This window comes from Pelobates fuscus, chromosome 12 (assembly GCF_036172605.1).
Source record: "Pelobates fuscus isolate aPelFus1 chromosome 12, aPelFus1.pri, whole genome shotgun sequence".
Lineage (NCBI taxonomy): Eukaryota > Metazoa > Chordata > Amphibia > Anura > Pelobatidae > Pelobates > Pelobates fuscus.
The window spans coordinates 132153506-132171197 of NC_086328.1; the positions used below are offsets into that span (position 1 = coordinate 132153506).

At 40.5% G+C, this 17692-nt stretch overlaps 3 protein-coding genes across 3 annotated transcripts in view; all 3 read right to left on the reverse strand.

Annotated features, from left to right (window-relative positions):
* Nucleotides 1-2433: 2433 nt before the first annotated feature.
* LOC134578566 (uncharacterized) lies at nt 2434-4413 on the reverse strand. Its single transcript, XM_063437538.1, has one exon. The coding sequence runs from the start codon at nt 4411-4413 to the stop codon at nt 2434-2436; it is 1980 nt and encodes a 659-aa protein (XP_063293608.1).
* A 788-nt stretch (nt 4414-5201) lies between these two features.
* LOC134578568 (uncharacterized) lies at nt 5202-6800 on the reverse strand. Its single transcript, XM_063437539.1, has one exon. The coding sequence runs from the start codon at nt 6798-6800 to the stop codon at nt 5202-5204; it is 1599 nt and encodes a 532-aa protein (XP_063293609.1).
* Nucleotides 6801-8180: 1380 nt separating this feature from the next.
* Nucleotides 8181-17692, reverse strand: part of METTL15 (methyltransferase 15, mitochondrial 12S rRNA N4-cytidine) — a 189892-nt gene continuing 180380 nt past the window's right edge. Inside the window, exon 6 of the mRNA XM_063438580.1 lies at nt 8181-8719. Coding sequence (XP_063294650.1) covers nt 8286-8719 — 434 coding nt within the window. The 3' untranslated portion in view covers nt 8181-8285. The remainder of the gene's footprint in view (nt 8720-17692) is intronic.

Sequence of the window (17692 nt, forward strand, 5' to 3'; positions counted from 1 at the left end):
ATATAACCCAATCTATATTCAATCTATATAATAATATAACCCAATCTATATTCAATCTATATAATAATATAACCTAATCTATAGTCGATCTGAGAAAGCTGCTTGAGCTATTTTTGAGTGTTGGGTTTGTTGTACTTTATTATCCCTTTTATTTCTGTTTGTGTTCTTTGTTACAACCCATTGCCCAGAATTAGTCCTGTTTTTGCTTGTATCCGCTTACATCTTGCACGGGCTGATTTATTTTGGCCAGCAACATTTTCCATTTTCTCCAAATGATTTCCAAGGTTAGGTTATTGACGAGATAAAGCGTCTTATTATATTTCTCTTTATGAAAATGACTGGAGAAGTCATTATAAATTGCATTTTTAGTTGAATTTGTGGAAACTGTTTGAAACATTCATTGTGCATTGTTGCCAACATTTGCAAACAATTTCCAGGAACACTTTGCAGCACAGCTATCAATTACTACCTTGAAAATTGACCACACACACTGTCGCAAAGCTCCGTCCACCTTGTACACCCCACATACTTAATCCCCGCCTACTTATCATAGAGCAGATTACAGGATCTATTCAATAAAGAGAGAATTACAGGGAACTGAGTTTGGAATTTCAAACTTAAGGCCAAAGTAGCCGAGGTAGAAACATTCTCCCATTCAGCTGCACTATTTCAGCCTAAAGTTTGAACTTCCCATTTCAATTCCCTGAAATTCTCTCTTTATTGAGTAGACCTTTATAACACCAAGTTCCCACTAACAGTGCCATGCATCCTTGGTGTGCGATAGATACATTCACAGCACAGCATCTATATCAGGCAGGTACATTGTATCACTTTAATATGAGTTGGGTATCAGTGGTGACACGGTCAGTACAAATATAGAAAGACCTTGTGCAGATGTGCTTCAGCCAGAGAGTTGAGTTTACACCATAGAACATGCATTAGTTCACACAAATAATTATACTGGGGAGTGAATATAGTAAAAAAAAAACAAAAAAAAAAGCTGAAAATAGAAAATGAAAGATATAGAAGGAGAATTTACAGAATGGAATTAATAAGAGAAAACAATAAAAAAAAAAAGGTGATTGTGACTCTAGTGTCCCTTTAATGTGAGGTAAATTAGAGATTAGTGCCACTAATAATATACTGGATTTCCTACATATAACCAGATTAGGACAAGAGAATGGATGTGCTCTAGTTGCAGTCTGGCTCCACTGGTCTGGCGTAGAACAGGCTCTCTGGAGGCGGTTTGTAACTCAGCTCAACGAAAATCAACGGCTTGGGGGAACAGGAAGCAGCTCCATTTTTGGGGGCTCCTTACACAGCTCAAGGTCTGGGCTCCCAGGGCCTGATCGTATGCCCATAAGTCTACCTTCATGGTCCACCAATGAGTTTGCTCATAGGGAGTGGAGTGTATGTGTGTAGGGGATGTGTTATTGTGGAGGATGTAATGTGTGTGTGTGTGTGCTCATGAAATGTAGTGTATAGGGATACCAGTTTGTGTAGGGGATGTATTTTTTATTTATTTTTTATAAAGTTGTGTGTCTTACACCCCCTTTTAGTGTATCTCTTAAAAGCCCCTTGTGCGTCTCTTATCCCCCCATTTGTATGTCTCCTACATCCTCCCAACCCCTTTTCGTGTCTTACTCCCCTCAGCCAGTTTGTGTCTTTTACTCTTCCCAGCTACTTTGTGTGTCTCATTCTTTCCCAATCCCCTCTGTGTGCCTCCCTCCTGAGTCGTCTGTGTGTCTCTTTCTACATTACCAACCCCTTTGTGCTTCTTTTTCGCCCCTTTCTCAGCCTCTCTGTGTGTCACTCCCCCTGTCCCTTAATGGTCTATTTCCCTCCCCCCACCACCATTTAGTGCTCTCCCCTGCCTCACTGTCCCTTAGTGCTTCCTCCCCTATCCATTGGTGCTCTCCCCTGCCAGGAGAGTGAATTACCCAGGACAGTATCTAACTTGCCGGGACTGTCCTGGCAAAAATGGGACAGTTGGCAAGTATGATTTGTATTGAGCTAATTTAATTGCTTTTGTTTGATGTGTTTATTGCAAACAGCGGAAAGTCTGTAAATTTTTACAATATACCTGATTTCAATGGGGATTGAATAATGTTGATTAGAACTGTATATGAATAAATTTATTGGCATATGAATGCTATAATTGTGCTGCACGGCTGGAGGTCGTTGGTGGCGTGCTATATGAATGCTATAATTGTGCTGCACAGCTGGGGGTCGTTGGAGGCGTGCTATATGAATGCTATAATTGTGCTGCACGGCTGGAGGTCGTTGTAGGCGTGCTATATGAATGCTATAATTGTGCTGCACGGCTGGAGGTCGTTGGAGGCGTGCTATATGAATGCTATAATTGTGCTGCACGGCTGGAGGTCGTTGTAGGCGTGCTATATGAATGCTATAATTGTGCTGCACGGCTGGAGGTCATTGGAGGCATGCTATATGAATGCTATAATTGTGCTGCACGGCTGGAGGTCGTTGGAGGCATGCTATATGAATGCTATAATTGTGCTGCACGGCTGGAGGTCGTTGGAGGCAGGCTATATGAATGCTATAATTGTGCTGCACGGCTGGAGGTCGTTGGAGGCATGCTATATGAATGCTATAATTGTGCTGCACGGCTGGAGGTCGTTGGAGGCAGGCTATATGAATGCTATAATTGTGCTGCACAGCTGGAGGTCGTTGGAGGCAGGCTATATGAATGATATAATTGTGCTGCACGGCTGGAGGTCGTTGGAGGCATGCTATATGAATGCTATAATTATGCTGCACAGCTGGAGGTCGTTGGAGGCAGGCTATATGAATGATATAATTGTGCTGCACGGCTGGAGGTCGTTGGAGGCATGCTATTTGAATGCTATAATTGTGCTGCACGGCTGGAGGTCGTTGGAGGCATGCTATATGAATGCTATAATTGTGCTGCACAGCTGGAGGTCGTTGGAGGCAGGCTATATGAATGATATAATTGTGCTGCACGGCTGGAGGTCGTTGGAGGCATGCTATATGAATGCTATAATTGTGCTGCACGGCTGGAGGTCGTTGGAGGCAGGCTATATGAATGATATAATTGTGCTGCACGGGTGGAGGTTGTTGGAGGCATGCTATATGAATGCTATAATTGTGCTGCACGGCTGGAGGTCGTTGGAGGCGTGCTATATGAATGCTATAATTGTGCTGCACGGCTGGAGGTCGTTGGAGGCATGCTGTATGAATGCTATAATTGTGCTGCATGGCTGGAGGTCGTTGGAGGCGTGCTATATGAATGATATAATTGTGCTGCACGGCTGGAGGTCGTTGGAGGCATGCTGTATGAATGCTATAATTGTGCTGCACGGCTGGAGGTCGTTGGAGGCATGCTATATGAATGCTATAATTGTGCTGCACGGCTGGAGGTCGTTGGAGGCATGCTATATGAATGCTATAATTGTGCTGCACGGCTGGAAGTCGTTGGAGGCATGCAATATGAATGCTATAATTGTGCTGCACGGCTGGAGGTCGTTGGAGGCATGCTATATGAATGCTATAATTGTGCTGCACGGCTGGAGGTCGTTGGAGGCATGCTATATGAATGCTATAATTGTGCTGCACGGCTGGAGGTCGTTGGAGGCATGCTATATGAATGCTATAATTGTGCTGCACGGGTGGAGGTCGTTGGAGGCAGGCTATATGAATGCTATAATTGTGCTGCACGGCTGGAAGTCGTTGGAGGCATGCAATATGAATGCTATAATTGTGCTGCACAGCTGGAGGTCGTTGGAGGCATGCTATATGAATGCTATAATTGTGCTGCATGGGTGGAGGTCGTTGGAGGCATGCTATATGAATGCTATAATTGTGCTGCACGGGTGGAAGTCGTTGGAGGCAGGCTATATGAATGCTATAATTGTGCTGCATGGGTGGAGGTTGTTGGAGGCATGCTATATGAATGCTATAATTGTGCTGCACGGCTGGAGGTCGTTGGAGGCATGCTATATGAATGCTATAATTGTGCTGCACGGCTGGAAGTCGTTGGAGGTATGCTTTATGAATGCTATAATTGTGCTGCACGGCTGGAGGTCGTTGGAGGCGTGCTATATGAATGCTATATTTGTGCTGCACGGCTGGAGGTCGTTGGAGGCTTGCTATATGAAGGCTATAATTGTGCTGCACGGCTGGAGGTCGTTGGAGGCGTGCTATATGAAGGCTATAATTGTGCTGCACGGCTGGAGGTCGTTGGAGGCGTGCTATATGAATGCTATATTTGTGCTGCACGGCTGGAGGTCGTTGGAGGCAGGCTATATGAATGCTATAATTGTGCTGCACAGCTGGAGGTCGTTGGAGGCATGCTATATGAATGCTATAATTGTGCTGCACGACTGGAGGTCGTTGGAGGCGTGCTATATGAATGCTATAATTGTACTGCATGGCTGTAGGTAGTTGGAGGCATGCTATATGAATGCTATAATTGTGCTGCACGGCTGGAGGTCGTTGGAGGCAGGCTATATGAATGCTATAATTGTGCTGCACGGCTGGAGGTCGTTGGAGGCATGCTGTATGAATGCTATAATTGTGCTGCACGGGTGGAGGTCGTTGGAGGCATGCTATATGAATGCTATAATTGTGCTGCACGGGTGGAGGTCAGTGGAGGCAGGCTATATGAATGCTATAATTGTGCTGCACGGGTGGAAGTCGTTGGAGGCAGGCTATATGAATGCTATAATTGTGCTGCATGGGTGGAGGTCGTTGGAGGCATGCTATATGAATGCTATAATTGTGCTGCACGGTTGGAGGTCGTTGGAGGCGTGCTATATGAATGATATAATTGTGCTGCACGGGTGGAGGTCGTTGGAGGCGTGCTATATGAATGCCATAATTGTGCTGCACGGCTGGAGGTCATTGGAGGCATGCTATATGAATGCTATAATTGTGCTGCACGGCTGGAGGTCGTTGGAGGCATGCAATATGAATGCTATAATTGTGCTGCACGGCTGGAGGTCGTTGGAGGCATGCTATATGAATGCTATAATTGTGCTGCACGGCTGGAGGTCGTTGGAGGCATGCTATATGAATGCTATAATTGTGCTGCACGGCTGGAGGTCGTTGGAGGCATGCTATATGAATGCTATAATTGTGCTGCATGGCTGGAGGTCGTTGGAGGCATGCTATATGAATGATATAATTGTGCTGCACGGCTGGAGGTCGTTGGAGGCATGCTATATGAATGATATAATTGTGCTGCACGGGTGGAGGCATGCTATATGAATGCTATAATTGTGCTGCACGGCTGGAGGTCGTTGGAGGCATGCTATATGAATGCTATAATTGTGCTGCACGGCTGGAGGTCGTTGGAGGCTTGCTATATGAAGGCTATAATTGTGCTGCACGGCTGGAGGTCGTTGGAGGCATGCTATATGAATGCTATAATTGTGCTGCACGGGTGGAAGTCGTTGGAGGCAGGCTATATGAATGCTATAATTGTGCTGCATGGGTGGAGGTTGTTGGAGGCAGGCTATATGAATGCTATAATTGTGCTGCACGGCTGGAGGTCGTTGGAGGCAGGCTATATGAATGCTATAAATGTGCTGCACGGCTGGAGGTCGTTGGAGGCGTGCTATATGAATGCTATATTTGTGCTGCACGGCTGGAGGTCGTTGGAGGCTTGCTATATGAAGGCTATAATTGTGCTGCACGGCTGGAGGTCGTTGGAGGCATGCTATATGAATGCTATAATTGTGCTGCACGGCTGGAGGTCGTTGGAGGCATGCTATATGAATGATATAATTGTGCTGCACAGCTGGAGGTCGTTGGAGGCATGCTATATGAATGCTATAATTGTGCTGCACGGGTGGAGGTTGTTGGAGGCATGCTATATGAATGATATAATTGTGCTGCACGGGTGGAGGTCGTTGGAGGCATTCAATATGAATGCTATAATTGTGCTGCATGGCTGGAGGTCGTTGGAGGCGTGCTATATGAATGCTATAATTGTGCTGCACGGCTGGAGGTCGTTGGAGGCATGCTATATGAATGCTATAATTGTGCTGCACGGCTGGAGGTCGTTGGAGGCATGCTATATGAATGCTATAATTGTGCTGCACGGCTGGAGGTCGTTGGAGGCTTGCTATATGAATGCTATAATTGTGCTGCACGGCTGGAGGTCGTTGGAGGCATGCTGTATGAATGCTATAATTGTACTGCACGGCTGGAGGTCGTTGGAGGCATGCTATATGAATGCTATAATTGTGCTGCACGGCTGGAGGTCGTTGGAGGCTTGCTATATGAATGCTATAATTGTGCTGCACAGCTGGAGGTCGTTGGAGGCATGCTATATGAATGCTATAATTGTGCTGCACAGCTGGAGGTCGTTGGAGGCATGCTATATGAATGCTATAGTTGTGCTGCACGGCTGGAAGTCGTTGGAGGCGTGCTATATGAATGCTATAATTGTACTGCATGGCTGGAGGTCGTTGGAGGCGTGCTATATGAATGCTATAATTGTGCTGCACGGCTGGAGGTCGTTGGAGGCAGGCTATATGAATGCTATAATTGTGCTGCACGGGTGGAGGTCGTTGGAGGCATGCTATATGAATGATATCATTGTGCTGCACGGGTGGAGGTTGTTGGAGGCAGGCTATATGAATGCTATAATTGTGCTGCACGGCTGGAGGTCGTTGGAGGCATGCTATATGAATGATATAATTGTGCTGCATGGGTGGAGGTCGTTGGAGGCATGCTATATGAATGATATCATTGTGCTGCACGGGTGGAGGTCGTTGGAGGCGTGCTATATGAATGCTATAATTGTGCTGCATGGGTGGAGGTCGTTAGAGGCAGGCTATATGAATGATATAATTGTGCTGCATGGGTGGAGGTCGTAGGAGGCAGGCTATATAAATGATATAATTGTGCTGCATGGGTGGAGGTCGTTGGAGGCAGGCTATATAAATGATATAATTGTGCTGCACGGCTGGAGGTCGTTGGAGGCATGCTATATGAATGATATAATTGTGCTGCATGGGTGGAGGTCGTTGGAGGCAGGCTATATGAATGATATCATTGTGCTGCACGGGTAGAGGTTGTTGGAGGCATGCTATATGAATGCTATAATTGTGCTGCACGGGTGGAAGTCGATATAGGCAGGCTATATAAATGATATAATTGTGCTGCACGGGTGGTTTCTGAAAGCTGGGTAGTTGATAAGTTACAGATAAAGAGAAATATTGTACATGCTGCATCGTTGGTGAGTGCTCTGCGCATACTGTGTGGATTTTCTATATACATGGCATGTTAGTGATGGCACTGTATACATGCTGAATTTGTGACGGGGGGAAGTGAGTTCGGAATGTGTGATAATCGTCTTTCTCTTTCCTTTTCTCCGTCCCTTTTTCACTATTCCATCTCTTTCTGCAGCAGGATGTATTTCTGATAGAGCAAAGACAGAGAATAGGAGAATTCTGAAGCGAACAAAAGCTTAGAGAAACTCAGTAGCTTGACCTTCGGTTAGCTCCCACTTTTTGCTCACTCGTGCTATTACAAGGAGATTTACATATCAGACTGATCCCACCGATTAATCTAATAATGCTGTACTGAAGCGAATATCCTCTCTGACCTTCTTGAACGTTTCTATCTTATTCTCTACAGTGTTTTTGTTTTTTTTATTATTAAAAAAATAATGTAAAAAAAGTATGTGTAGGGTGAGGCTGGGTTCAACAAGCACAATATGGATTGGAAGACTAAGTCACTGTAGGGGCCAATTTCCTTCTATGTCCATAGCTTTAGATGTAACATGGCTGCCCAAAAGGTAGATCCCTTGATGTTGTAGAACAACAACTCCCATGATGCTTTGCGTGGCTTTAGAATAACAAAGCATCATGGAAGCTGTAGTTTTAAAAACATCTGGGGATCCACCTTTTGGATGTAACGCGTACAAAATGAATAAGTGAATTGTTTTAAAACAATGGCGTTCTACAACCCTTGTATGCCGTCAGTGACCTGATGAGAATATATAGTTAGACTACAAAGACACCTTTATGTACATCAATATTCCAAGTCACACTTGAGAATTAGCATGGCTAAAACATTCAATATTATTCCTTATATGATCATTATGATGCGACACAAAGTTATATCAAAATATTAAATGCAGTATCTCAATTTGGTATTAAATTAAATCTTCTCAACAACCAATTGGATAAAAATAGAACAGGTAGATTTTATTGATTGCAATTAAAAAGAAGAAACATGTATAGTTATGTAGTATTAAAACATACCATGACATAAATAAACCCCTGGCATATTCATAGCTTTATCGCTGCTCTTAGTTTTGCAGACCGGCCACGTGGATTGGCTAGGACATCTTGGTACTGTGGTAAAAGTACTTTCTTTTGTATAAAAGACCATGCAGAGTTAGACTGTGAATTTAGGATTTCGTCGTCCTCCATTTCCAGGACGTGCGTCTGTTTCCCTTGCCTTATTTTGTGTCTAATACCAAGATTTGGCTTCTCAGTCATATCTATGCCATGCAGGAATCGTTTTACAATGCGGTCTTCTAGCGAATGGAAAGAAATGACAACAAGTCTTCCACCAGGTTTTAAAAACTTGTGAGCTGCCTTGAGGCCCAAGTAGAGCTCGTTGAGTTCATCATTCACAAAAATGCGAAGAGCCTGGAACGTTTTTGTAGCAGCATGAGCTGGTCTTTGGAGAAGATCTTTTCGTGAATACATGCAGGTTCCTGAGTTAAAAACAAGAAAAAAAAAAAGAAATATACATTTATAAAAAAATCAACAACATTGGTAACCTCTCTGGTGATCTGTTCATTAACAAAACTGTAGAATGGAGGTCCATCTATTGAGACTTGAGAACAAGGAGTTTTATCTACAGCAAAGGATGTTGTGTGTTCACAGAAAAAAATTATTATAAAATTCAGTTAATTAAAAAATATTCAGATGTCTTTTTGGCAAAAGTAGAATATTACAGGGCCTTACGATTTAACACGGACATTATTAATAGCTTGCTAATCCAAGGAGAAATATAATCAAGGTTCAATAATCTTTCAAAGGAATCACTCATTTTTTAAAACAAATTTAAACAATACATTCTATTTAGTGTGTTTTGGTTTGAATGCTTTTTTTGTACTCTGTAATCAGTGTCTCATTTGTGATCATGAATGTATATATATATTTTTTTTTTATTCCTGTTGTTAATTTAATAAAATATAAAACATTTAAAATAATCTTTGCTTATACTAGATGGAGAGAGAGTGTTACCCAATATTTGAATCTGGGAATTTTCCGTTGGTTATAAGCATAGCCTACTTTGGTTTATTTCAAAAATGGTTTATTTTGGTACTTTAGTATCTTATGGTACCACTATCTACAGGAGTCAAGCTCCTTTTGTATATTTCTAAAAGGGTACTTCAAACCCCCAGACGACTGTTTTCCCTCTTTGTCACTTTATAAATAGATTTTATAATATAGATTTTAACTGCCAAATGTGCACCTTTTGTCCCAACACTTCTTATGTAATTATATAAGCTGAAAAAGACACGTGTTCATCAAGCTCAGCCTTCCTCACATCTGTTTTTGCTGTTGATCCGAAAAAAAATTATAAACTAAAAAAAAAAAATCCAGTTTAAAGCCCTTTCCAATTTTGCAACAAACTAGGAAATAAATCCTGACCCCAGAATGGCAGTCAAATCTCTCCTAGGATCAAAAAGCTGTTATCCACGTATTACAAAATATATCCCTGAATACTATGTTTTTGCAACCATGCGTCCAGTTGCTATATATACATCTGAGAAAAGACCTTGAGAAAACCACCCCTTCAGGCAGAGAATTCCACATCCTTATTGTTCTTACTTTAAAGAACCCTTTACTTTGCCTTAGGATATGAGGTCACCCATTTATACAGGAAGAAAGGAGATTAAGTCTATGTATAGTTCTATTTATGAATCTATTTCTAGACAATGGCTTGTATTGACCCCCAGGCACTATTGTTGTGAAGTTGAACTTTTCAATCCTACATTATTAAATTACTACATGAACACATATCTATGAGACTTGGCACTATCATCCTATAAAACAACTGAATATTCCAAAATCTTTCTCCGTGTTTCTTAATTTTTCTAATGAGAACAGGTGTGATTGGTTAGTTGAATTTTAGTTTTTAATATAAGCAGGAACCTAAACTATAAATTATCCAAAATACAATACAGGAAGAAACAATCTAAACATAATATAATGTGGATCTTTAAATAAAAATGTTTAGTGAAATTCCATGTTCCATTTTATCAGTGTCTAAAATGAGTGCCGCATACGATGCCAAATCTGTACAGTTTGGGGAAACAGTTTGGAGCCTTTGGGACCCCATCACTAATCTCAGTCTCTGCAGTATCGTAATGCAATTTACAAACTGCTGGTGTCCTCAATGTTCTCATTGCTCTCCTTCCTGCCCTGAACCTCTCAGTTTCCCTTGTCTGTCATCTAACACACTCTTATTTGCTGCCCACACACACACTCTTAGTCACTCAATCCCCACTCGCTCGGTCTCAATCACTCTTAGACTTGCACTGTTTGAAAACAAAATAAAAATGTGCACAAAGCACAAAACAGAAAAATGAAGTGTATGTGTTTAATTGCAGTGCGTATGTCATATACAGAAGGGTTTCCAGTATAACTCTTTCCTCTCCGACTATTTCTTTTGTCTGATGCTTAGCCCTGAGATCTGAAGCACAAGAGTGCATAAAGTACCGGAATTGGTAGCTATCATTGGCAGAGACAAGCACACCAAAAATGGTAGCAGTTTTTACTTTGCTTCTGTACAACCATAGCGCAGTAAGCGTCTGTTGGTACTAGAGGTAAATGCCAGAATATTATGTTGAAAATGGAAAAGTAATGGACGGTCAACCAAACAAATTAACATGTGTTCTACCGCCAATAGCTAAATGTTACTTAAGAATCAGCATATGCATACACATATTTTAATTAACAATTAGCATGTTTACCTTCATATAATCAAAAGAACACTTCAATGACAAATATTTTTTAGATTAAAATATCATTAGGCTTAAAAAAAAGATCAACCGTGACATATACAAATATGGAACTAAAGTAGCTAGCTAATATTTCAAAGGTTTTGGGAGCAGCATGATTGTCGTCGTATTTGGTAAACTGATTTAAGAAACATAATAAAATGTGTACAGAGTTTGCTTTCCTTTTACAAATGTGGAGAAGTTGCACCCAGTTTATCAAAGAAAATACCTAATCATTTTCAGTCTTAAGTTCCCTTTGAAAATGCACTCACTTTATTTTTCATATTCTGACCTATGCTCACTAAAGTCCTTTTGCTCAGAAATCTGAAAACATTGAATTTAAATGGTTGGTATTTCAGTATTCAGTTTCTTACAATTATATAGCGATGCAAAAACAGTTAAGTTGACATCAACAGACATGCCACGTATAACAAACATAATCTGTTAACAAATCGTACAATCTATTGTGTGATGTGTAAGCCAGTGCATGTTCTCCAACCATTTTAAATCACAAGTCCTCCTTTAACAGAGACCTCAACATAGCCCCAAAGTCCTGACCTTTACTCTATTTGAACGCTAACGGGGATGGAAAACGGGAGTAAAGAATAAGGGTGAAGGGAAGAGGAAGGGTAGGAGGAGAGAAAACAAAAGTCGGAAGTAATCAAATTATTATTGGGGATGGGTCAGCTCTATCTCTTAAACTGTAATCTATTGAAAGAATCATGGTCACTATATTCTTACACTGAATGTTGTCATTAGCAACAGGTACTCAGGTGCATCAACCCAACGCATTGTCTAAGAGTATAACTGACCTCACATCTGTCTTCCAGTTTCCCATCTCCTGTCCAGTAACTTGAAGTTTACAATCCGCGTGTGTCGGAAGAAATCGTCTATGTAACCACCGTAGGATGAGTCTCTGCACGTTGCCCTCCCCCTACCTGCTATATAATCCAACCAAGGTGTACAGGTGAGCGTGTATTTCTCTGTGAGGCACTTGAGATGTGCTGTCAAGGTTTCCAGGTGCTAATTTCTTTCACTTTTGCTAACCACTGCTGGAGGGTTGGCATCCCCGTCTGCCTCCACAGCAAAGGGATCAATATTTTAGTAGACATGTGCAATTAGTTTCGGGCTGAATATGTATTCGGACGAATTTCGGGCAATTCAGACATTCGGGTACTTATTTTTTTTTTTATTGCGTCGGTTATTATGGCTTTTTATTTGGCCTTTTTTGGGGCTCAAAAAAGAATATTTTAGAAGAAAGAAAACATCAAATGGTAAGTTTATTTTAATTTTTTTTACAGGTACTTAGTTAAATGGTCCCCCCTCATTATTTTTAGGGTGAGGGGGGTAGGTAGGGGTTAATTGTATTGGGGAGGGGGGTGACTAAGGGTTTGGGGACCCCTGGTCACCTGTGGGAGGGGGGTTATTTTTTTAATTTAGGGCTCCCACCTGACGCTCAGGGGTGGGGGCCAGGGGGGAGGACATTAGGTCCCCCCCTAATTAGTATTTAGGGCCCTCACTGACCGCTCAGGGGTGGAGGCCAGGGGGGAGGACATTAGGTCCTCCCATTATTTTACTTTAGGGCCCCCACCCCCTGCTTTTTTAACAGTGAGCACTGTTTACTAGACATGCTCCTACTCGCGGTATAGCGAGTAGGGGCATAATTTACGAATACTAAGTAATTTTTTATTTAGTATTCGTAAATGTGGCTGAAATACCAACTTAGGTCTTTCAGCCTTTTGGTAGATAACTCCCTAATAACGTGGGAATTAGGGAGTTATCTACCAAGCGGCTGCAAGACAAATTCCGAAATGGCCCAAGTTTGGAATGCGGAACCGAACCGAAGATTTTTCCCATGCACATGCCTATAGTTTAGCAAATAACTTTTTATATTTTGACATTCAAATCTTAGTGTTGTGCAAAAGCACGAGCAAGGGTTGAAAGGGTAAGTCTGCTTGCATGCTATCAGAAGGGGACTAATAAATTCTGAAAAATACCCCTGCTGGACATTTGCTAAGATCAGAGGGATCTACATTGCACTCTAGTGATAGTACAACAAACCATTTCCATAATTGGATTGCAAACCCCAGGCACGGTTTGATGACAACACCCATAATGCTGTAAAAGCTTTGGACTTTCAAGGTAAGTATAAGAGTTGGAGTCACACAAAATCTTGGAATTGGAAGTTCCAGTCTCCTGCTCTACTTGTCATTTGTATTTCTACCATTTCCACAATTTATTGTTGGCAGTTAACTGTGGCCTGATAATTATGATGACCCTGTGTTTAGAGCTGTTTATAAAAAGTATTCAGCACAATGTCACCAGCGCATATTCACTGCTCAAAAACATTTGGATCAATCATCCAAAACAAATCTATTTATTGTCAGGTTTGCATGTGTGTGTGTGTGTGTGTGTGGGGGGGGGGGGGGGGGGGGTGACAGGTGACAGTGCCACTTCAAAAGAAGCCCAATCATCTAAAAGTGAGATGCTCTTTTGTGAAGGTGCAATATTATTATTATTATTTTGGACTTATGGTGAGATTTATAGGTAAAAAAAAAAAATCTATATGTATCTTGTGCATGTGGACATTCATAGGTTTTGGGAGTATGAAGAGTCTATGTCAACTTTAAAGACTGTAGCTTCCTTATCTCAGTGAAGTGGTTATAGTGTCTGGAATCCCCAAGTACTGTCCCCTTCCATTTACCATTAAACCTTTAAAAGAGTCCCCGACAACCCATCTCTTCTGTGCCGCTTAGACTAATAAAGGATACTACAGATGTCCTTAATATGTTAAAGGACACTGTTTGGAAAGAAAGCCATGTGATTTCCCATTCCTCATGATAGAGGGTGCACAGCGGTGAGACATTCTTTAGCACAAGACCGATCATTACCTCCATCCCAGATATAATTTATCCTAATTTTTAATTGTGTAAAATGGACCCTTAATAATAATTACTTTTGGTTTGACTCCTTTTTACAATGAAGGGGTACGGCGATGGGCAGTACATACGCACCCAGCTAAGCAAATATTTTCATGGCTCATCGGGAAGATACCATTATATATGGGCAACATGGCTGGAGTGCACACATACGGACATACTGCCGATGCATAGATGATATGTTTTTTAATTTGGGAGAGGTCTGAGGATAGTTTTATTTAATTTTTAATTTTCTTTAAATATGGGCCATTCACTAGTAATATTAGTTCTTTATCAGTAGATTTTTTAGATTTAAAGATTTATATGAAGTATGGTTGTCTGAAAACCATGACTTTTTTTAAAGAAAGTTGATGTGAATGGGTATATTATGTACAATAGTGACCATGACTCCCCTTGGCTTAATAATATACCAAAATGCCAATTATTAAGATTAAAACGTAATTGTATGGAGAATAATATCTTTCAACAACAATTGCAAGGTCTACTTAATAAATTTAGAGATAAACAATACCTTAAGGTGATTTTAGAAGGGACATTGACCGATGTGCAGAACAATACTCAAGCTGAACTTTAAAATAAAGGAAGTACAAAAACAATTAAATAGATTTTAAATGATATGGTTTTGGACATCAACAATCAACACAAATCAAAAAAAAAAAAAACATTTATTAAATGTGGTCATATTTTAAAATCAGATCAAGATTTAAATTTAATACTGCCGGATAAACCTAATGTTACTTTTAGAGGGGCACCTAATTTTAAAACAGTTTTATCTTCCTAGTTATTTAAAAGAAAAGAAAAATTAACCCGTTAAAAACGATTTTGGTAAAATCATAGGTTTTTATAGTTGTAAAATGTGTTTACAGTGTAGAAATGTGTCACAGAACGACAGAGGGGTTTGCAAGAATTTTAGATCAGAAAGACATCAAAGGAATATAATCTCAGAGAAAATATCACTTCTAAAAAAAGATTCTTGAACATTTTTTTTAATATTCGAAGAGCACTAGAAAGTTATAGTTTTTCAGATAATTTTAAGAAGAAGCACAATCAGGATCCTAGGGGGTTAGAGTTTTTAGGGATTAAAAAGGTTCTTACAGATTGGTGAGGGGGAGATTTTATTAGGAAGATTGGACAGGAAGAGATGAAATAGGCTTTTTATTTAGAAACTTTAGCTCTATCTGGTCTTAATATAGAACTTGATGTACATGTTTTTTGTAACTCCTCCTCCCTATATATGGTTTTATTTATTTAAGTATTTATTTTTGATACCTCCCTTTTCAAAGTTTTGAATGTGGTATTTGCATCGTTCATTGAATAGTATGTTTTAGATTGAACATTATATATATATATATATATTTTTTTTTTATTGTACTTTGAGGATTTCCCAAATTTTTTCATTTTTAAAATGTCCCTATTTTTTTTACTTTTATTTTTTTATTTTATCGCGGTGTGAAATATCATATTAATCTCTTTTTTTGCTGCCTCTCAATATATATTGCCTTTAGACTAAGGTAGTGCTGGCATGTATAATTTTAGATTTATGTATATACTCTTCGAATTTATTACTAAACAAGACTTTTTTTTAGTTTTATATATTCTCTTATTTATATGTAGTATTGTAACATAAGACTGGGCTTTCTATGATTGGATCATTTGCCAGGGTGACAGGATTAAAATTAAACCCTTTTACTATAAGATGTGGAGTAAGGGACTGTTACCATAGGACTTGGTAACTCACGGCTGCTATATAAGCCAGAGTAATGTGGGAGAATGTATAACGCTTGAGAAAGCCCTAGGAGGCGTAGCGAAACGCGTCACAAGCCAAAACCTGGAAGTGCACGCTCAAAAGTAACCTGGAAGTGCACTCTCGAAAGTGGACAGAGAAAGACGCTGTGGCAGATAGGAAAGGGGAATTTAAAGATCTGTGGACTGTATCCTGTGATAGCCGGCATTGGAACCTTTAGTTCAGAAATTGGCACTCAACATTGGTCATTTAATTTAAACGTTTTTGAAAGAAATAAATATATAAGAAAAAGATTTTCGGCTGGTGGTGAGTCTGTATACCTGACACTATCGGATCCCACGCACCTAAGGGGCTGAATCCTCCCTGGGCATGACAGTTTGGAGTGGTACTCTAACCACTCTGCTTTTGTGAGTTTAACCTATAAAAATCCAGTCTTTTAATGGTGTTTTTACAATATTGCACTAGGACTTTTTTTCTCCAGATTTTTCTGCATAAGGATTTGCTGCAAGTAAATTGGTCTTCTGTCTTTTTATTACCACATATTATTTGTACAAAGTGTGGTGATTTTACCACGGAGATTGAAGTTTGGCATTTGTTATCGACTAATTTGCATTAATTGTGTTAATTGCTGCTGTCACTTTAAAGATCTCTTTGCATGATAATAAGTGTGTGACACTATGATGCACTTTGTGTAAATTGTCACTTGGTATGATTTTTTATAAGAATTTTTTTTCTTGCACACCTATTTTTTTTATATTTATTGCAAAGTGATACGTGGAATCCTACACTCGAGTGGTCATATGCAAAAAGTATAGATCCCGACGTCCCGAGTTAGGCCCTCTACCAGGAGAAAAGGCAGAGCTCCAATAAATACCTAATTGTAGAAAAGGAACTTCTTATAATATAACATATATATTTCTTCCTTCCTCTTCTTCGGTGGCTCGCCGTGATGTTAATATAGATAGTATAATTCTTCTGTGTCAGTTAGAAACATCAGTAGGCATTAGACTTACATTTTCTTTAGGGTTATTCTTCTTACAACTACTAAGATATGATAAAACGACAAAGAATGTTACAGGATGATGGATGTCCACAGCAGATGTTAATTGCTAGATTCAGGAAGGGAGAGAAAACAGTCAAGCCTTGTGGTCCTTTGCCCACTATTCTGTATAGTTATGACCAAAATGACGTCAGATCTTTTAGCTAAAACTCTGGCCATTTAAGCACACCTCGGAAGACCCTCTTTATATTTAACCACATTCCAGAATTCTCAGACAAAGAAAGCCATGTGACTTGATACCATCTGTTACTTATGTCCAATTCATATACCCATATCTAATGTAAATAGAATATGCTAAATTGCTACACTAATTAAACAAAGGTGAGATCCAGGACCCAATCGCAGAAGTGACAAAGGAAAATTATTTAATCACAGTAAAGCAGATTAAAATATAAAAGGCACATCACTGTGCATTGTTGTGCATTTCCTGCGGAGTGTGTGAATTTAAAGGGATCCTATAGTGCCAGGTAAACAAACCCGTTGTCCTGGCACTATAGGCTCCTTGGGTGGCCCCCTGCCACGAGGCTGAAGGGGTTAAATCCAGGACCAATGTCCCTCAGCGCTGGGTCAGGCTCCGCCCACGCTTTTCCCTCGCCGACGTCACCTGGCAGGAATACCTAATATGCATGTGCGGCATTGGCTGCGTGTGCATTAGACCTCCCTATAGGAAAGCATTATTCAATGCTTTCCTATGGGGAAAATCGGACACCGTGAGGACTTCCAGCATCAGATAACGGACCAAATGTCCGTTTGGATTCCAGAAGCCCTCTAGTGCCACAGAGGCAAGACTTAGAGCTTGTAAACATTGCAGCACTAAGTGCAAAAGGGTTACAGCACCCAGACTACTTCAATTAGCTGACGTGGTCTGGGTGCCTACAGTGTCCCTTTAAGAGTATAATTGAGTGATTAATTGAGTGAATAGTTTGTTGGAG